The sequence below is a fragment of the Ooceraea biroi genome, chromosome 8 (assembly GCF_003672135.1).
Source record: "Ooceraea biroi isolate clonal line C1 chromosome 8, Obir_v5.4, whole genome shotgun sequence".
Lineage (NCBI taxonomy): Eukaryota > Metazoa > Arthropoda > Insecta > Hymenoptera > Formicidae > Ooceraea > Ooceraea biroi.
This window is the reverse complement of record NC_039513.1, coordinates 5752583-5774777: the sequence shown is the minus strand read 5'-3', so window position 1 is coordinate 5774777 and position 22195 is coordinate 5752583. Positions and strand designations below refer to the sequence as shown.

General features: G+C 41.3%; 1 protein-coding gene across 3 annotated transcripts in view; it reads left to right on the top strand.

The window, feature by feature from the left end:
• The window catches only part of LOC105279816 (cAMP-specific 3',5'-cyclic phosphodiesterase, isoforms N/G), a 248773-nt gene that overhangs the window by 57598 nt on the left and 168980 nt on the right, over positions 1–22195 (top strand). Inside the window, exons 1-2 of one of the 3 annotated variants that reach the window (XM_020031738.2) lie at positions 4581–5186; positions 20965–21304. The exons of 1 other annotated variant lie outside the window; for it this stretch is intronic. In XM_020031738.2, the coding sequence (XP_019887297.1) occupies positions 21156–21304 (149 nt within the window). In that variant the 5' untranslated portion in view covers positions 4581–5186; positions 20965–21155. Of the gene's footprint in view, positions 1–4580; positions 5647–20964; positions 21305–22195 lie in introns of those variants that run through there. One more of the 3 variants, XM_020031736.2, reaches the window with a different exon arrangement.

Below are 22195 nucleotides of genomic sequence, written 5' to 3'. Positions count from 1 at the left end.
ATCGCTGCAGCGTGGACGTGCCGGATTGGAATGCATAAGTAATGGTTTATCGCGAATAACGAGAGGAGAATTAATCGCATTTCCATATCTGAACGACAGCAAATAGGAGTATCAAGTATATCGTAAGCGTCGTCTTGATTATACGTTTTCAATTACTCGATTCTGTTAACTTAACAGTGAAGAATAATGTGCATTATATCGGTAATTAGATGTCGCATGGAGAACAAACTTTCGTGTTTTTACTCGAAAAATAAAATCGTTGGCTAAAGCTGATTGTTGGCTAGCTGTTGGCTATCGATTCTGATCTCAATTATGTATGAAATTTGTCTGTGTTCATTATTTTGTAGAAACGTATACGTATGCGTCTATTTGCATAAAATCGCTTGATATATGCACAAAGAATCGAATCGATAAAATTCAAATGATGATGTGACGCATTCTAAAGACATATTGGGTTGAAAGTGCGCGATGAGAATACGAATGCATCGTTGCACACGCGTTTCTAGGCGTCAAGTGACACTTGGAAGTGCGTGAGGTCGAATTTCTTATTGTAGATAAAATTCTCCATTACCAATTTCTCAACGTATAAGATAGAATTTCCACTTTCAGTATAACGCAGAAATTTTACTGTAATGCTTCATTATTACGGTCTTCATTCTCAAGTAACGTTGAATTTGAAGTTTATTCGAAAATTTATCCGTACGTCTTGTCTGTTCGTTAGCGACATAAATATTTATAGTACGCGAAGTATTTACCCCAATTTGCATCTAGAATTTACTTTCGACATCCATCATATTATAGTTTAATATGTAAATTTATTCGGAACTTATTTTGTAACGTCACGCAAACGGAATAAGTAGTAAAGCACGTTTTTCTTGTATGGAAGAATGCAATATATATATATATAGTAAAATTAGTTAAGGCCACGTGAGACGTAATTTGTATTCTTACGCAATGCAACTCGTGGCGTTAATTAGCACGTCGTGTAACGTGCGCTTACTCGTTGTAACGAACAACGTTACGTGACACAAAAGTATTTCGTTGCATCAGAGTGCAATACCGCACAATTTGATAGGTCTCGCGACCGATGGCAGATTTAAATGTACCAAATTGAATTCCTGTGTATCCCGGGATCGATACCCCAAAGCTTCTATTATTTTAATAATAGAAAAACGAATGAGTTGGGCGCACTTCAAACCCTTCAAACGAATCCCTCGCGCGCCATTTTCCGCTGAATTAGGCAGAAAAAGAAACGTTTTCCATTTCTTTGAATCTTATGGAGCCTTCGCTCGCGAGGGCGATGTACCGCGCACTTGCAACAATTTTAGGCGACGAAAGGTAAATTCTCTTATTTCGGGAAAAAGAAAAAAATTTACAATTGAAATTTTGTCAACACCCACACTTATTTCATGCTATAACAAGTATCTTATAGCGCTTTTACGAGACAGCTGCTATTGTTTAGCGTACAGATGCAAATTAATAAAGGAGAATCTGATTTAGAATCACCTTTTCTCCATGCAATACTTTAAGCACGATTGTCAGTATACTTATATCATGACTCTACAAACACTTTGTACATTTTTTGACGAGCGCTCGGCATGATAATCCAAAAATATTCATCGATACAGGTGCTTGATACGTGTGGACTTAGCTTGAATATGTAAATATGAGAAATACCGATAAGTCACACTTGTGCCGTTCGATACGCGAAGCAGCGAATGTTTGTCAGCGAGTTCGCTCGAGGAAATGGATCGGGAAACATTTTTTCTGCTATGTTTTCGAAGCCGTACATTCGGCGTTCATATCTAAAAAAACAAAATCCGCGATCGTGCACTTTCGGAACTTGAGAATTCAGAGGACGTGAGGATGAAGCAATCTGATAAGCGACTAATGCAAGGCTCCTGGACTTGTTTCTATTAAATCAAGGTAGAGATACATACATGGAACAAAGATAATCTGCATATCGTAATAGAATCAACTCTCCCACGCTGCTGCTACTACTATCGGAGTGAATTCGAATCACTCTGATTGTCTAGGATTATCTCTGATTATCAAATGTTGTTCATTCAAAAGCAATACTTTGCGTGACTACAATCTTATAAAATACTGCGTTATATGCCTAATCAAAAAATTCCTTTTTCTTTATTTTAATAACTGAACTGAAGTTTCAGCTTAATAAGATGGTTTATTCGTAGAGTAAAGCAAGTTCTATGTGTACTGTTACACTTCCCTCGTATTTTCGGTTATTAATTGTTGCAATATTTAGACGCTCTGTTTCTTATTCATATCTTATTAATAATCTTCATTATATATTATATATATATTTTAATATATCTTTATTATATATGGTAAAGAGCCGCACATCTTGTAAATACGGTCGATATTTCTATTTCACACTGGCACATTCCCTTCGAGACTTTCCTTCGGCCTTCTGAAAAGATAAAATATTACGAGCCGCAATTTCCGCGGGGTAAATACGCCTCTCGTAACTTGTGGATTAAGGATCTATTTGTCCGACATGATTACGCAACACCGAAAGAGAGTTTCCCGCTTCCTAACATTTTCTGAAAATACCTAAGCCTTTCTGCGGTAGAAGTTCATGATTTACGTGATCATCTCAGGAAAGCAGCTTTCGAGTAGGCACGAAACGTGAAATTTTATTCGATGATAGATATCCCCACATATTTAGTGCACAATTCATAAGAGTACCTTAAGTCATCAAAATTATTACGTTTTGTTTGCTAAACCTCTACTTGTGATCGCAAATGTCATGATGGCAAAGTGATTATTACATGATATATTATTAAAGTGTCACGGTATCGTTACTATCAGCTTAAAACACAGCACGTGTCTTATCGCGCACGATGGATAGTAGTTGCAAAGTTTGTGTCATAAAGTGACATCGGTCTCCCGATTCGTACATGCCGTCGCTATCGTATTTTGCAATTCGACCGGCAGTGCCGTTCGAAACTCTAACGAACCGGCCGCGCGAGGATAATGAGCTGCATTATGTATTAGATCACCTGTGGGGGACTCTCGCGCTTTTTCCTTTCTTCACCTTTCTTGTTTCACGCGGAAGAGCGGGTTGCGTAATTATCGGAAAGTTAGCGGCCGCGCAGCTGACGAGGTGCTCGCGCCGCAAACTTCGTACGTGCATCCATTACATCGGAATTGAGTTTCAAAAATGCCTGACTCCGTCAAAACTCGTTCCGCCGTTCGACCGTGCAAGCATCGCGCGTCCAATAAGATGACTTTATCAGGACCACTGCAGGAGCGTCCGGAAAAAAGAGCTCCAAATTTATCGAAACGTTTCAGCGGGATATGCAGCCGCAATCTAAAAGCAGCTACTTTGTGTTTGTCAGCATATTTTTTGTATAAAGTATTGCTTCCAAAAAATGTTATAAAATAATATTCGAGCTGCAGTGGAATTGACATCAAAGAGAATAATTTTCGTTTAGGAATAAAAAATATGAACATTTGTGAAATTTGAAGTAGCGGAGTAACGGAGAGCGAGATGAGACAACTTTGTTTGCGTGAACGAGTGGTGAGATATATCAAATGTCACGTTGATCGACAGAAACGTCACGTACGGCGGAATATTTCGCGAAGACGTCCAGATACGATGGACGCATTTGTCCGTGTCAATGGACTAACGAGTCCGCCGAATGCGGAATTGCGTCACCGAGCTTAAACTCATCCCGACCGAAAGTTTCATCCCGAAACTCGCTGGGATCTCAGTTGTGCCAGAAGCAACTTTAGTATTCCGCGGACCTCCCTCGGTGAATTGCCGCGTCCGGGAAAATCCGAAGAAAATTCTACCGAACAATACCCCGGAATAGAACCATAATCCGTGATCATGGCGTTCTTTTGTATACGACGGTGCATTCTTTTTACGTTCTGCAAAAGAGGAACAACCCGTTGTCCCGCTTACGGCTTTGTCTCCTAACGTCCACCCGTATCCTAACATTCCTTTAAAGGGAAAAATCATTTCCCTTCTTTGAGAAGGAATATAGATCTGTTAACCATGTGTCTGTCAGCAGTATACCTGTCAAAACCATCTGAATGAGAATTTGAATGCGTACCGCATTGCCGTATCGTGAAATTTTACGGCGAAAACCCAAGAGAGGGTCGTTTAGTTCTGATTCGTCTGCCAACTCATCGAATATGAGATAAAGAAAGAGGGAGAAAGAGAAAGATAGAAAAAAGGAGGGTGGAAGGAAAGAGAGAAAGAGAAAAGGGTGATAAAGAAGAAGAAGGGAGAGCTTTTTACAGTAGTTCGCGGCACAGTGCTTCGTGCTTCGGCCTCCGGGTGGTGGCTCCCGGGTGTCATGATTGGTGGTACCCCTCGCACCCTCCGGGAGCAAATTTGAACCCAAACCCGAGCGAAAACGCGCTCTCCTCTTCGTCGACGTTCGTACGTTTCCGCCACCGGCGACGGCTTGGCCGGACGTCCCTCGTCGTCGCTCGTGCGCCGTAGCCCGGGTCGGCAACGCGGCAGCGCGCGAGGGTAGTTTCGCGCTCGTCCACCCCCGTCTGCACCTGCCACTACCGCCGGCACCACCTTGTACTCGGTCGTTGTCGATGTCCGTCGGCGGCAACACGCCGACGAAAGCGGCCGATGTCGCGAATAGCACGCGCTCCTCCACAAGTACGCGCTCCGGCTACGCTCGGGCTTCATTCATCGTCACACAGCGCGCACTGCCGCGTGCGTGCGAGCGTGCATGCGTGCGTGCATGCGTACGTATGTACGTACGTGCGTGCGTGCGTGCGTTTGTACGTGTGCAAATCGGCCGCGCGGTTCCCGCGACTCTCTCCCTGTCTGCCACCGTCCGTCTTTATCTACGTTCCCTCTGTCTGCCTCTCCACCTCCGCCTCTCTGTGCTCTCTCTCTCGCTCTCCTCGTACCTACGTCAGTCGGTACGCGAGGAGTCAGTCGCGTTTCGTGCCGGCTGGTGTGCGCGTCGTACCGCGCACTCGGCGCACCCGGGAAGCACCAGCCACCATACATACACGTACATACACAAAGTGAAGCGTTTTAGAGACCGCGCGACAACGGGCAGACATCCTCCCGGTCGGAGGACTCCGGACGTACCGCGCTTGTCGCGCGATGCGCGTCCTTGAGCGCGTCGCGACGCGTCGATATCTCGATCGGTGCGGCGAGGCGATCTTCGAGTGCGATCGCGGCCGTAAGTGCGTGCGGTGCGCCTTGCCGAAATTCCGGCTCGCCGACCTTCGCGTCTCCATCTCCTCCTTCGCTATTCTCCGGCACTCTCACGCTGTGGTGATAAGCGGACACGCGCGAGACTTGCGAAACGAGGATTCCTCGAGAGCCGTTATCGAAGACATCGTCTGTTCCCGCGGACTCGCGACTCGACTGGAGTCCTTCGGCTCCGACGAGGGACAGGCGCGTTACCCGCGAGTGCTATTTACGCGCGCGTGTTCTCGTCACGGCGAATCGCGCGCCTATAAATCCCGGAGAGTGAGAGCGCGCAGCAGAACGGCTCGGTAAATTCGCCGTTTTACAACCGGGGGTGAAGTCCCGGTGTATCGTCCAGTTTACGCCTTTTCGGTCGTCAAGTCGCGCCGGGTCGAGCGGTTCTCTTGCTCTGAAACGTTCTCCAGAAAAACGAACTCTCTGGTGGACGGGTAAGTGCCGGGAAAGAGTGCAATTGAGTCGCTCCGTGGATGTTCGCCAGAAATTATTTCTTTCCCCTCTCGAGAGGATAACGATTAGACAGCCAAGTGTCAGCAAGTGTCTCAAGTGGTGTTGTCGTCAAGCATATAGCTCGTCCGGAGTTTCAACCTTAGGCGCGATTAAGAAAGCGAGATAACAAAATGATTAATTAATTTGTACATAAGGATACATATAATCGACGTTTCTTGATGTGCTCGGTTGCTCTATCGAAACGAAGTTGTCTGATAATTATTAAAGTGTTTGGACATTATTGAAATAAACTCGTCAATTCTTTGATCAATTTTAACTGATGTGATTTGATCAGGCAAGATAATCTCTTCACCTATAAAATCGATAGTCTAAAATGAATTAAGATGTGCGAATTAAAATAGCTGTAAATTTTGAAGATGGGACGGGAAAATTGTTAAGTTTGTGCCACTTTAACAATGTTTAAACAATTTGTCTAAATCGCTACAGAGCGAAAAACATTGATTTCATGTTCCTTCATCGCGCAGATTGCATTTATCGGGGATATATTTCTTCTGGGAACCAAAATTGCTTAATCGATCAGCAGTCTATGCATTTCTTCTATCAGGAACACGATAAGACCGCATCCTTCTGGGAGTGCGATACACAAAATTCCACTATTTCACATTTACACCGTCGCCAGGTTCATCGATCAACGTCTTTCTTACGAAGCACGCTTTTCGGCTTGACTTAGGTGATCAAGTCCGTTACTTAAGCACGTTCGTGAGCAAAAAGCACAGGCACGCAGCAAAAAATCGAATGAGTTCCGCGCTTCTGAAATAAAATAAAGAGTAACATTTTATTACCACTTCGTGACTCTCTATTCGTACGTGACTTTCGCGGCAAATCTTTTCTGAACAGCGGAAAGCGAAAAGCACTCTACATTTTCAGTTGTTCACGACCGAGAGGCTGTAATATTTGACTTCAAAGTGGCCAAAAGTCCGAAATTCGACTCCACGCCAAAGATCAAAGATCCGTGGCTGAGTGCATGCACGCCGATGGATTTAGTGATTTACACACTCTATAGAGCCTGTCGGACATTGTTGTTCAAAGCAACAGAATCGCTACATTGTGCAGCGCATTGCTGTGCAACCAACGTGATTCATAACGTCAGGCGAACACGCTTCGCCTATAAATACATTCGATTGGTAATAGGATTGATCTCGTAATTACGATGTGTTCTATTCAGTGAGCTAATTGCTCGCTGAAGAGAGGCTTCTCTCTCGCTGCACAAAACGCATTCGGTTAACTGAGAAGGGGATTTGACGAGGAGCTGTCGAGTAACTTCTTGCGATGAGTATCGGCCGACGAACCTTAAAGGGAAAAGAATTTTTTTAAAGCCAAATCATCCGAAGATAAACACAATTTGACGCATAAACTGGTTCGTGACTCTTCGAACATGGCTATTTGTCTTTATTGCGAACAACATTTGTTCCTGCTTTTCGATCATATTTTCAAATTGTCGGAAGACAAGAGCAGGGATCATCTCGTGCTACAGTGTTTTGCGCGGAAACAGAAACAAATCTCGTCTTCTCGAGGCATCGAACAAAACTAGTGTTTATGTCGTCTCACATAAAGCCAGATTATTTTTTCTTTATGTGGATATTGTAAAAACCCGCGTGATGCAGCAGCGGAATATCGTGGCATTATCGTTGCAACTCGTTACGTGCAACGTTCACGTAATACCGCATTCTCGTTTTATAGATTTTGCGCAGAGAATAATGTATCTGATCACATACGGATGTCAGTTGCGGATGTTGAATTAAATTCACAACGTTTGATATGATTTCTGCTTTTGTCGAAGTTTGCCTCGTTTTCCTCATGGTTTCTTCTCCGATAACCAGATCGATCTTTACAAGAAAGGATTCAATGAACGGGAAAAATGTCGTTGGTTGACTTCTTCTTGCGGAGTGTGATTCAATCATCTCTGTCCACTTTCATAAATTATGTTTCAATATCTTCATTATTTCTTTTTTTAATTTTAGCCTTCCTCGTTATTAATTATTAGAATAGAATTTGGCTTTTGGATTGCAGCTGCGTTTTTGTCACTTTGGTTCTGACGTTTCGTGAACATTTGAGGTCACTGTATCAGCAAACAGAGCAATCTGGTAGATATTAATTTTCATTTTTGCATGTCACAAGATGTTTCTCACGTCTCGTGTCTGTCCTTTGTGTTTGAAACATTCCTTCTGCTGTATGTAGGCGTTAAATGCAATTTTAATGTTACCTATCTCAATGATGAGAATATTGGATAATTTTCTCTCTTACGAAATAGTAAAACATTTGCGTGCCAATGACAGCGGCGACAATTTAGTTTCCTTAGTTTAACAGAAGAAAAGACATGTTTCCAAAAGTTATAATTAGCGGTCGTGACGCGTGAGGCATATTTACCATTTGCCATTTAATCTTCTTACCACAATAGAACAAACGAGAAGGCAGATTAGCGAGATGGAAAAAAACTCTGTTGTAACCGATGTCGACTAATTCTGAAAAGTCCTTTTCTCATAGTGCCTCTTCTTGTAGTCGTATTCTATTGAGAAAAACTTCTTGGCTCTTCATTATAAATAGACTTTTGTAAACATTTAATCTTTATAGTAATCTAGTCGATGTTACAGCGTAGTTTCTTTGAATTTTCTCTCGTTCTTATTACCTTTCGCAAGATTTAAACCATCTGAGCAATTTATTTTGAACACAGCAGCCTGATTATTGTTTTAATTTTTAATCTGCAATCAACACTAATACATATAATACGAATATAAAATCGGTTTAATTACAAAAAAAAGTGGCTTGCAATGAGGAAATATAAACTCTACACTGCATATTCAACTAATTTGAATTAATACGTCTTTATTTACGAATTACATAGAACAACTGTTTCTTAAAATCTGTTTTTTACTATAGAAATGTGATGCTAATTTAAATTGTTATTGACTCATGTCTATTTAAAACAGAGGGAGACAAGATTTGGAAACAATTAAATATTCGTAATTGGTCCACTAATAAATAATCACAAAATTTCTTATAATTGAATTATTACTTAGTTTTTACGCAAACACACAACCTCATTTGAGGAAAAATTAATTTCTTTTCGCTTCTAGAAACCAATATTGAAATGAATTTCCAAAAATTACAAGTTTAGTAAATAAAAGAATAAAAATCCGAAATAAATGTTGAAAACAGAGATAATATTAATTCATACTAAAAAATACAATGAAATGTTTGTTGATTTATATCAATGTATTGTATTTATATAAAATTTTAATAGATTATAATTGTTTAATTATAAATAAAAGCATGTATATTGGTTAAATGTACCAAAAATGAGATTGTAATTTATTTGAAATTAATTTCGAATTTTATGTTTATAAAAATATAATTAAGTTAACGTATATATTAAAGCGGCATAGTTGCATAAATGCAAAATGTTCTTTTACTACAACTGAGAACACTGTTCTTGGCACTTGGTTGATGTTTGATTTCCACAATGCAATTATACGCATTATTGACAATTTGGAACAGTTACGTATACTGATAATAATTTCATAATGATTATGTGTGGTATCGGGCGTTTGTGGTCCAGATTCGAAACCCGATGATGAAATTATACTCTAATGCGAGTTTGGTGTAATTTGTTTTGTACAAGGTTGATACCACGTGCTTTTCGATAGAAATCGGATACTTCTAGCTTTGATGTACATATACTAGCTCAGATTTCCATGCCAAAGACTGTTGCAGATATCTTACATCAAATTGTCATGTACTCGCTTCTGATTATTTGTTAATAATTATACGTTAATTGAATGTCTTTATGTGGATAAAGTTTGTCAAGACCAAAAAGAAGTTTTGCGATTATCTTTAACGTCACTAATGGTATTTAAATCAGTTTAATGTGTTTTAAATTATTCGTTGCAAAGTTATTCATTTCCGGAAGTAACAAAAATTTCTTATCTTTTTTATTATTGGTCTCTCCCTTTTTGTTTCGGGAAAATTATACCAAGTAAAGTACAATGTCAGCCACACGGCATATCTTGAAAATTGGTATAATTCTTTTATATGTATAAGGATAATAATTCAATTTTCTCGGAAAAAATTTCTTTCCTGTGAAAAATTTTGCTTTTCGCGTCAACGCGAGAAACCATTATAATGTGAAAGGGTGACGAGGTTTTTTCTCATAAAGCACGATCGATAAATGTAGTACGTGATTTCAAATCGTTTCCAAATTGTTTGAAAGCTCGGCGAAAGGATGAAAGACGTTTTTATCTTGTCTCCAGATACGAATCTATCAATAAACGATTATTTAAAATTTTAAATCTTGACGGAAAAAAAATATTTATTCAATAATTACATTTTTGTTAAGAGAAAAAGTTTTCACAGTTGAAAGGAGATAAAAACTGTGAAATATCTTTTTCTTTACAGTGTGATATTTTTAATATAGTTACTTCTTCATGAGTTTTAATTTCAAGTACATTTCAACTACATATTATGGTTACTTTTGTGCGGGAAAAGCGCTCCGAATAAGAATCGGGAAAGTCTCAAAGTTTCAGGATATCATATAACCACTTGATCGACAGTTAAATGCTTGTAACGATATGCAGTTTGCCAATACGGGATTCATGCGGTATGATCCGTTGTAAATGTTACAATTTGCAAGTAGTCGACTACATCAATTTGCAACGTCATAGCGTAACATTAAGTTACGTAAATAATGCCTGGCGTAATTTGTGAGGAAGAAAGTAAGAGGGGGAGAGAAGGAGAGAGAAAAGGACATCGTTACGCGTTTCGATAATTCTCATCCTGACATTGCATCTCCATATTCTCGTTGATGAAATGTGCGAAGCGATCACTAATATATTTTCGACAAATTCCACGATATTTTAATGCGCAACGAGGAAATCGTGACAATTGTCTTTTCCATTGAAATGTGCTTTTTAATGCGGTCACTCTATAATGCATTTTTTATCTCGGATTCCACATGCATCGCGATTTCCATTTGAAATGTGGCTTTTGCCCCCGTAATCCCTCATCGCGTTTCACCATATCACTTCTCCGGTTTACTTCGAACGAACTTGCTAGAGACATGGACGTTTTATTAGCGATATTATTGCGGAACTTTATGCCTGTACTTATGTCACTGGTATCATCTGTCAGATTAGCAAACTCGGAAGATTTGACATATACTCAGCATTGTTAATCCGCAAGTAATCCGCACCGCAAATTTTATACAACTGACATTATCTCTGTGCAGTTGATTTTAATTTCTTTTGTAAAAAGAGAGCGAGAGAGAAAGAGAAAACCAGCGACTCTAATCGACATAACAACTTGCTTATGAACGAGCATTTATGCGTTAAAACATCGTGACGAGTCCTATATGCAAAAGCGTGAAGTGTTTATTATGAAATCAACAATGACTGTATATATCATCACTTGCAGTGCGTAATTGTTGTTTTTATGATTCTCCAGTTTACCTTGATAAATATTATTCTACGTTTAGACGTTTTGCGCGGTTAAGTTACTTCTTATGAATTTTCCTCGATCTTTTTTTAAAACGTTGCAAAACATCAAGAGAGTAAGAAAATAATATGCATGAAATTATACGTTTGCTAAGTATTGGCGTCTGTAAATATGTTCGCGGCTATTCACAAGCAATTTTATTTAATAACAATGAAGACGCAATCTTCGATAATGAGGTCGTAAGTGCTAGTTAAGGTTTGATTCTCATTATTTAGATCAGAAGAGAGTATATTAAGATAACTTTTTGCAACATAAAGATGTAGATTTGAAGATATTTATTTAGATTATAATATTTTATATACACACAAATATACATTATAACATTATAATATTCTATATTTTACATAATGCAATATTACATCTTTTTTACTGAACGAAATCATATATAACATTTAGTCGCAAAATTCCCACAACATTTTAAACGTTTTCTCACCGCTTTGCCGCTTTGATTAACTAATAGTCGATAAAAACTCAGATACGAAAAAACATACTTTTTTTAATGTAGCACGTCATTAGTTACAAGCAAATAGGCAACGCGTATATCTTCGGTCTAAATATTAGTCCCAGGCTGTCTGCAATCAATCATGATAATTTCCGCGAAAATGGACGACGACATTCGAACATGTTTGAGCTTCAAAACCATTCGTGCATCCAATTTTGGACGTGTACGACATTAAAATTCTAGATTGATACGCGGCGCAGTTATCGGTGATTCCTGGCAAACGAATCTCGCGACTCTCGATCAACTCTCTGTTTCGTTCAAACAAACGCTACTCATCCGAGTAACAAGTAAACGTAACGGATAAACAGTGCGCTAGATTTCGTATAAACTTTTCAATATACGAACGGCTTCCGGATTACTCTGTTTATCCAGGTTATCATTTCTATTACGAAACGGAATAATGCCGATCGAGTCGTAGTAGATGCATCCCGATGCACATTACATTCCGTATTTGTAATTTTATTTTTTGCTTCGTTTTTGTCTTGTTTCTGCCTCATACGAGCGATATTACCTTTTGCTCTCGAGATATATCGTCAGTGACTTACGCACCTATCCCACGTATGTATTTCGATCTTGAATCAGAGCAAAAAAAAAGAGGGGTATGATCGATAGCCTCGTGGGACGAGAATGTAAAGGCGCGGTTAGCACGTCGCTGGCGCGCGGCACAACACATAATCGCCTCGTCGTGCGGAAAAATTGGAACAGGGCGTCACGCGTGGCGGTAAATCCCTTTTTTTCTGCGAGCCACCCCTTTTTCGCGCGTAGTTTGCAGCGCGTTGCTTGGTCAGGAGAAAAGTTCAATATTGATAAGATGGATCATCCGTGTTACACTTGCACGATGCTCGGGCTTCTAACGTATTACTTGCCGCTTCACTGTTACAGGAAAATTGTTGTAATCTGCAAATCCATGTTGCAACAACGCGCGGTACAACTGAAAAGTTAATTTCTAGTTCTACTGGCAGTATATACGTGCATGCATGGAAATCTGTTTGCGAGGATTTATACGAGCATGCCGAAACATACGCGTGATAGTTTAGATTCTCCGACAAGAGTGGAAAGTCAGAGAATTTTATTCCAACTTACGAAAAAATAATTTACTGAAACTCGTGTCTCTCTCATTTCTCTTTAATTATCGTCTGAGAAACTGATCACCGGTTTTACCTTTTCGCGCTTTCGTAATGCTTCCTTTTTTGGCCTATTTCATAATTCGTTCGCGCGCGCGCTACAAGTCTGGCGTGCAGGTTGTCCTCCTTGTCTTCGGTCTGGCTTTGCGGTTTTACATTTCTCATTGTTGCTCGAGGAACGAGCTCACAGGCAGATTAAAGATACTCGTTACTCTCCCGAGTCCGTTCTCGGTATTTTTAAGCCCGCACCTGAGATAACCCGTTCAGAACTCGTTTTGTATTCGGCGCAATCCTTCGCGGCACATCGACTGAGTCCGTTGCATTATGCATTCTATGCCATATCGTTGATCGCACCGCGGTTGATGGCCCTTCACGAGGCTCACTGCTTCCTTGAAGCGATGAAGTATCTACGTCAGAATCAATCGGAGTCTCGAAATTTGAGAAATTCCCGAAGAGAGATCGCTTTAAGCGGCGACGATAAATCCATTAGATCCGCGATACGCGGAGTCCATTTGTTTCGTTGATCTTCACGAGATATTACGCGACCGAGATCGTATCATCTTCCGTTCCATACCGTGGAAGACGGCAGTATCGAAGTACGCGCGCGAGACGAGCTTGTTATAGAAGTACAACACAACTCAGTGATGGATGGGCGAATACAACCCGGCTTACAATAACAGCAATGGTCGTTACGGAAACGGATACATAACTCGTGCCAAATTGCTTCCAAGGGGTCAAATTATCCAGTGATTAGAAGCACAAGCTGCATGTAAAATATAAAAATCATCTCGTAAAATTTCACGTGTTGGACGCAAATGGATTCTTACCGCGACGCGGAATTGGCCCCCGCAGTAATTAAATAACTTCGTTCGAAGTTTACGCGAAAACTTTAAACACCCGAAGGCTCACGCTCTGTTGTTTCTTGATATGACGTTTGTGGCGGTCGTAATTGCGGCAGGAAAGTAAACGCAGGGGTCTGATATCACGTACATATGTATTATATATACATATCGCGCACGCATTTCCGGTACCGTATCTGTTCGCGCTGGCATTAAGTCAGCGATAGGATAATCGGAAATTGGATAGTTCGACCGGGTAATTAGAACATTCTCTGAGTTAGAGCTCTGTACGATCTCCGGGGGCTAATCGTAATGCGGCATTAATCTCCATCGCAATGGCTTAATTAGCAATACAACGTAATTGCTGATCGGCAGGAATACGATGACATGTAGAATAGGCGCGCCGAAATGACATAAATGGGAGAAGGAAAATGAAGGTATTGATTAGTCCCCGGTCTCGATATATATCAATAGTGTGCTGATTATGCACGCACAGGATTTTGTCGTGGGTAACTACGTGTCGTTCAATGCGTGTTCAATGTCGTTCTTATTATGTGCGGAAACCAAGATTCTGTATCGCTATTCTTCGACACTTCGATAGATTCGCGGATTGGCTCAAGTACTTTTGCGAGCATCACTTCGGTTTTGGGATACAATACCTGGATAGTCGATCTTATCTATTCCACAGAAGACGAATTCATTATTTCCTAGTCGGTTTTCTCTCTTTTTGTCTGTTTCTCTCTCTCTCTCTCTCCCCCCCTCGGTGTTACCTTTGAAGGGGTTTAGTACGACACTCTCAGTTGGAGACTCTCAAGTGCAGTAGAGGAAACTTGAGCAGTTCTGAAGACGGAGAAAGGCTTTTCCGGTCAGTCCAGCGGGTGTGAATCGGTCAACAAAAGATAAATAGATAGATACATGGTCGATTGAATACCGAGAAGGCGTTGATCGTATATCTCGTTTGCGCATAATCGATATTTATTTCTATACCAGAATATCGGCTTATCAGGATTCCGCAAATTCCTGTTACATAGATGGAATGCGAGTAATGCGTTTGCGGTGTGCCTTGCCTCGATCGCATATCGCTTAGATATGTGATCATGGTGCTGCATCCGGCTGTAACTTGCAATAGAGCCGTCATAATCACTGACGTAAATGGAATGTCGCATACGTACGCCGTGTCTTTTTATCCGGATCGACTCATGTTTCAACGTTAACGAGCTATTCGATGAACAAATGATGCAGCATGTAAAAGAATTTACGTCGCATAATAAATGCCGCTTTTTTATAAATGATAATTATCTCCTCTTATCTTCGCGATATAATCAATCATCGATTGATCCGTTCTTTTTCTTCACGATTAATTACAAGGCTTCGTGACGTGCGCGCGGCATTTTGAAAGAGTAAAGTGTACGCGGCTGTTATCGATCGTTTCCGCTGTCAGACGTTGTCAGACGTCGACACTTTCTTCCGCCTAAAGGCCGGCATTTCAAGGAAAAGGTGCCGAGGAATGAATAGATACACCTTTGCCTCGATCTCGGGGATATATAGCTTTTTTAAAGCAGCGAGTCCGCCTGATTAGAGAGCTGTTATTGACATAGACTTATATCAAAGAGATTGATCCCTCTGTCAAAGGGAAGTTTGCATTGTGTGTAACGGTCTGTATGACATTTCAGAAAGAATATACTTTTATGAAATGTCAGGTCACAGCCAAGCAAGAGGCTAATAAAGCATTATTTTCTCTAGGATTTATGCACTAATCAATTATCTGGAAGTAGATGTATTGATGCAGAGGACGTGCTGAGTAAAATAACAATTGACGTGATTTTTTAAAAGTTATTAAAGATAATTACTGAAGCGATATTTGTTACAAAAAATAAGTTCTGAAATAAATATGTTCTATAAGAAGGCATATAAATAGTTTTGTTAATTTTAATATTGTAAATGATGAACCTGACAATTTTAATATTTTATTTTAATATTTGACATACTAAAACGCGGAATATATGCTTATTGTAATGCAGATCGAAATGCTATGAGCCAGTGCGATTGCTTTTTGTAATCATTTTTAACTTTTCCGATATTTTGTTATAACAAATAAAGGTAGTTGCTAGAAATGATGGCGCGCTGAACTTTTACCATTTTTACAATGGCAAAGTACAAAATTCGTGCCAATTCCTCTTGTCGTGTTAAATTACTTTTTAGTCGTGCTATAGAAAGACAAATGACACTATGCTCTGCAGTTCCAATTCTTACTCATATTTTATTATTTGTAATACTATTTCTCCGTTTGAAGTTTTCGTGATGTAGTGATGTATATGCTCTAGATTACATTATTTCTGACCATATATTCAAGCTTGAAAGTGGTAACTATAAAAATGTTACATGACATAAATTTATACTTTAAATTACTTTTTTAATTAGAAGAGAATAATGATCGAACGTAATCCGTCGACGGATTTATTTAGGCAAAATTACGAAAGATACCAAACTAGTGTGCATTTGATCAATCTCCTTGTACTTGAAACGTCGTTATACCTGGAAACAGCGGAACTTTCTCATGTTTATTTGAAGTGAAATCCGCATGACGTACTCGACTCTATCAGATTGGATCGTAACGGTATACCGCTCGGGTTCTTATTCACCGTGGCGAATACTTTGCTGTTGAATGTGTGTATTTCGGTTTGGTGACCGTCGCGTGAAACTCAACTGCGAGTCGGAGTGCCCATGTGTGCCGTCTCGTCGAAAATGAGTCAAGACGTTTTGTGCCGTAAAACCGAAGGCCACACAGGCGATTCGTGTACGCGGGCCGATTCCGTAATTGCTATTTGATTCTACCGTCCCTCGTGAGTTACATCTTGATACCGTATCGCGTAACAACACATTATGGCGTGTGTAACATTTCGCACCCTCGGGATCAATATGATGGTCGATAATTGTCGTCGGCGAGGCCGGCAATCACGGCGCTGATGGTACACGATGTTTGCCGGGTGTCGGATGATCCGCAAAACGTCGAGCGATATTTCGGAGTGACCGGAGAACGAGAGACACGATCGTTGAAGTAGCTTTCAGCGCGATACGCGGAGTTCATTGCTCCATTTACATTGTCGTTCCCTCGCTCATAAAAGCAATCTCCGTCCTCCCGTCATCGTGCCGGTCATGTGTAAATGCACGCAGTTATTCCTATCCGCGACGACGCGGATCCGAATGCCGGATCGCTCGCGAACGTTCGTCACACGTCGTTCCTCGACGTGAGCGTGCATACTCTTCCTGCGCGAGTCAAGGACTCACCCATCCGCCGTTCTCGCGGCACGTGACCCACGATCGTGTGCCCGGAACTTTCGTTGCCATAAAACTCGTGCCAGAGTATACATTGAAGATTGAAGTTGCGATTTGGAGATTGGAATTTGATCAATCAAAAGACAACGTCTTGATTAGTCAAATCCCCAATCTTCAATTGGGGAACTTGCATTTTCAATCCCTGACGTGTAGTCTGATACAGGTTTAAAGCTCGCATCAGAGCATGCATTGAAGATCGAGATTTCGATTTGGAGATTGAGACGTGATCAATCGGAACGCTGTTTGCTACACTTTGATTGGTCAAATTCCAATCTGCAAATTGCAATCTCAATGTCCGATAGTCTGATATGCATAGCTTAACGAGAATGTGACAGGCGCAAATATGCGATAAATCGCGCGATCGAGAAACGATCCTCGGAATTAGGAGCACGACGAGCTTTCGTTGTGCTACGATTCATCGAAATTGATTGTTCGCTATGACGAATATATTCCGATCATTTCCTGTCGTGACAAGTCCACGTTTACAAACTGCGCACTTGGTCGAGCGCATGTGTGTAAGAGTGTTTTCTTTATATTTTACAATTCAAATTGCTGCATTATCGGCTTACTTTGTCTGCGCGCGAGAGAGAAAGAGAAGCGTTGCACGTATCGCTCTCTCCTCATGGTATCAATTAAACATTATCGTCTTACTATACATGTGTGCGTGGATGTATTATACGAAGAGTAGTGCAGATCTTCCAAGCTTAATCTCTGTTTTTAAAACTTCTTAAACAATTTCGATGAACCTTTCTGGTGAAACATCAAAATTTTAGATATTATTATTAATTCGAGATTATCTCGATGTAGGTCTCGCAATTAAGTGAGGCTAATTAAATTCTACGACAGTTTTGAGATTAAACTGCGCTAATTAGACTTTACATTAAAGCATATTAAATTTAATTTTATTATATTTAATTCCGATTATATCGAAGTCCATTGATTACAAATATTGCATACCTCGCGTCTCTGTTAAGTAATCGCTTTAATTAAGATGTCATTGCTATTGCCGTGCGCCTAGCCTTTGTGTGTACAGTATTTCTGATGACGGCGCCGCTGTTTAACTTAGGTTAGCGACACCGTGTTTCTCGTTCGCCTGTTTAATTAACGTTTGTTGGCCCGCACAAACGCAAAGGCGCGGTAAAGCAATCCCTGCAAGTCGAACCGACCGATGCGATGTCGCTCCGCATCGTATAGCGTCGCGACGCATCGCGTCGCGTCGCGGTTGCGCCGCGCAGTTAGATTCGCGCGTTTTAGTCCCTCATCCTCTTAACGTCCCCGTCGAGAGATCGCCATACGAATGCAACGCGTTGCAGTGCAATTAAAAAGGAACGCCGACGTAGCGAGGCCATTTAACGAAACATTAAACTCATTACATCTTAACTTTCAACCGAAGCAATCTTGCCTTAACGTCGTTATTGTGTCCGACTTATACGCCGATACTATTTCCGCCGAGTTACACATGGCTCCCACGTACGAGACCACGCAATAAACACTCGGAGCGGTTTTTCTTCGTTCGAGCTTTCATTACCTCCGACATTACAAAATCCCTCCCCGCGCGCTACTTCCCCTCTCATCACTCCAGCAATATCGCAGTTCACTCGTTGAACTGTGCGTTATTAAGAAGCTGTTACCTGAGATTAATGGATCGTCATTTCCTCAAAACCTTAGGATAGCAATTCGCTTGTTCAGGTCGAGATCTCCTGAAATTGCCAGGAGAGACTCTATGCTATTTTCGGAGCTCATCTTCTGTCAGCAGAAAAAGTTTAGCAAGTAATCAATGTCGATCGCAGAAGTTTGGAACCTTTTCTCTCGGATTACTTTTATTTAATTTTGAATCAAAATTCACAGCGAGATAGAGAGTTCTCTTTGAAATGGTGTGATTTTTCAGCGTGCAGAATATCACAATTGTGACGTGATTACATGACTGGTGGATAAAAATTCTGTTGAAATGGTTACGGTTGACCTCGAGCTTCTCTATTAAGCTCTCGCGATTCTCAATGTAACTCTGATGAATGTTAACGTCAACGCTGTTCCGCGATTGAACACACGAATTCTTTCTTTGTCTGCGATTGTTACCGCGAATCCTCCCTCTGGGCCTGCCAATAAATTTTCCTAGTTAACGTGCCATCAATTACGGATTGAACTCACTGTCAGACTCAACTAATGCGCCTTGGGATTTGCCTTTGCAGATCAATATCTGCTGATCATTTTCGCGTTGCTTTATTTAAACGAAAACGAGGTTACGATAAAATATCAATAGAAACATCCGATAACGGATAATGATTCAATCTTGAATTAAAATACAAGATGTATGGAAAATCATTTGTAATCTGAATTCATTTATTCTGGAATATCCTACATAGAAAAAAGAAGATGAAAAATTGCTAGCTGTTCAAGTCGTTCGGATCAAGATAAACTGTCGCTGTGATAAATCGTGGCCGCGGTGCGGCCACGGTGTTGTCCATACAAATGTGATAGAAATCTCGTTGCAACGTATCCCAGTATCGCACAAAGTGCAACGCGATTTCTGCGATTTTTTGCCGCAGAGAGGGACACAGAGTTTCGACATCGTACTCCCGTTTCGTCATTTGAATTTCAAATATTCTGGCGATTTCGAGATGTGGCTGAGGACGCTGCAACAACGACGTTTCTGGAAACTTCACAATGGAGTTTCTCCACGTCTCTCGCCTTTTCTTCCTTGATTACATTGACTTTTTCAAATTGAACGCCGAACTTAACGACATTTCCATACCGTGCATTGTATTTCCCTGGGAAAGCGGGGACGGTGCTGAGACCAATCATTTTCACATTACAGACTGAAGACTCGCTCAGTGTAATGTGAATATACAATTTTCATATATAAATAATAAATTAATGCCAGAACGACAGATGTAAATGTATTATGCAACGTGTTAACGTTGCGTTATGGAATACGTTAATAAATTCCTCTCTTCACGCGTCAAGTATTCGCACGGTAATCGTTACGTTGCGCAATTTGCAACGATCGAATCTGTCGGTGTACGCAAATTGCGTTCCGAAATTATTCTCTCTTTGAGAAAATAATGGACGAACCCGCGGACGCTCTGTTGAGTTGACGCGCGAGAGCGCGGTTCATCTGCATGGTGCATCGCTTATCGCAATGCGTTTCATCGTATTCAATAGGGGAGTGAATTTTCGAGGTTTCAAAAGCACCGTTCGTGACAATGTAACAAAAGGTACCTCGCGTTACAGATTGCGATCCTATTCAATGCCTCGCCATAATCGTTGGAAGTGCTCGATAAAAATCACACGAGATCGGCGTATTGATTTGATAAAAATACGCTCAAGTGCCCTGTGAAGCGCGAGAAGAATTTTTCATCGAAGCGCTTACCATTCTCATTCATCTGCAGCATTTCCGTCTGCGTCCGATATCCGACGTCAGTTTGCATGTCAATTATTAGCTCTAAATCATGTTATCACTATTAATAAAATGTGACACATTTACGAGCACTGTGTGCAAAGTTCATGCCTGCATTCCTGGCCAAACAAGTTCTCCAATTTGCACGTGTAATTGGGTTATATAAATGCATCAAGGTTGACTCTGACGTCTTATCAGTAACAAAAAGATCGTTTGCGAAGGAAAATCTGATCCCGCCTGATGAATGCCGATGAACGGTAAATTCTGCTTGTTAGGGGACACCTTTGACACCGCCTGACAGTTCATTAGATAATCGCTTCGCCGATCATTTAACCATTCACACTTGCTGTGATTATCGTCGGTCCCTCGCGAGAGTGCAACGCGCTACAACTTTGCGACGTGCTACTCGCGAGATTTCCTTCGATCGCACGTCGCACGCGTGCTCAGTCACCTCAATAATGCCGATAATCGGCTCAGCGTTTGCATTGTCGCGGGACGGAGGGGGAGATGTCGCGGTCGCACGTGCGAATTCTGAAAATGCGATTTTGACAAAGGCGACGGACACGTAAAATGCCCGAGCGTGCGTGAAATCGCGTGCATCCTCGGCAGTTTGTCCGGGCGGCTCGTCGAAGCGCAACAATCGACGGTGATGTCCGGTCGGCGAGTGATACGCGAAGACGTCCATCGCGACGACGGACTTGCGTTTTGGTGACGCGGTGCTCCGACACCGCGAGTGTCCGCGAGGATGAGCGGTCTCCAAGTGCCGGAGCTGCGGCTTCCGGCAGACGATGGCGATGGCGGCGGTGCCGTCGTCGGAGCGACGAGGGGCACGGCTCCCCTGTTGCTGGTGCCGCCGAGCAACGTACCCAGGAGACGACATTCTTGGATTTGCAGGTGAGTACATGAGGACACAGCGAGCTAGTCGAGAGAGAGAGGCACTTCGATAACGGAAAATCGTTAATTAACCACTCAATATGCGCCTCGCGCGGCCTTTAATTCCGGCTTTATTTGCGCACGATCGCATGTACATACGTGCGAATTTATCGTTTGTGTATCCTGAAATTTCCCGTGCTACAATATACTTTTGGCTTTTCCGACGCGCTGTATATCAGCCGCTCGTAACGGATTGTCATATGCGGCATCCGCAAACGTCAAATCCGTGCGATTCGAATGGAAATGCTCCCCCGCTTTTTGATTTAATTAGATTCAGTAAGGTATAATGTAGGCAACGCAATTATGCAAATACGATGGGTTCACGTATTGTAATGAAATGTGGACGCTTAAACAATGTACGTTACGATATGTGGTACCGAGAAATATAAGATAGCAGGTATCTTATTTTTTTTGCAATAATTCTCTGTGTTATAATCTGTGTTATACGTTTTAATAATTATATCTATTTATAACGTTTAGCTGCAACGAAGGAAGAGAATGCGTAGAAAAACTTGGCAGTTTTAATATGTTTTTATCGACAGTGTTAAGGATATATATCCGTTCTTTATTTTCTTATTATTTTAAATGCACCGTCCGCGCCAAAAGTTTCGCGCCCATTCGCGTTCGTTATAATGTATCCGTTACACATACTCGGTTCGGCCGCATCCGTCGTCGTTCGGCCATTCCCGTACTGCTTCGGCCGCATTCGTCCTCTTCTGTTCGTCTTCTCGCCCGCGAGAAACTCTCGCGAGCCATGCGTCGACGCGTGCGATCAACGTCTCGATTCTGGCAACGAGCAGATTCTTTTTGAACGTATTAAGTCACTTTTGTAATAAAGTTATTTATTGGCTG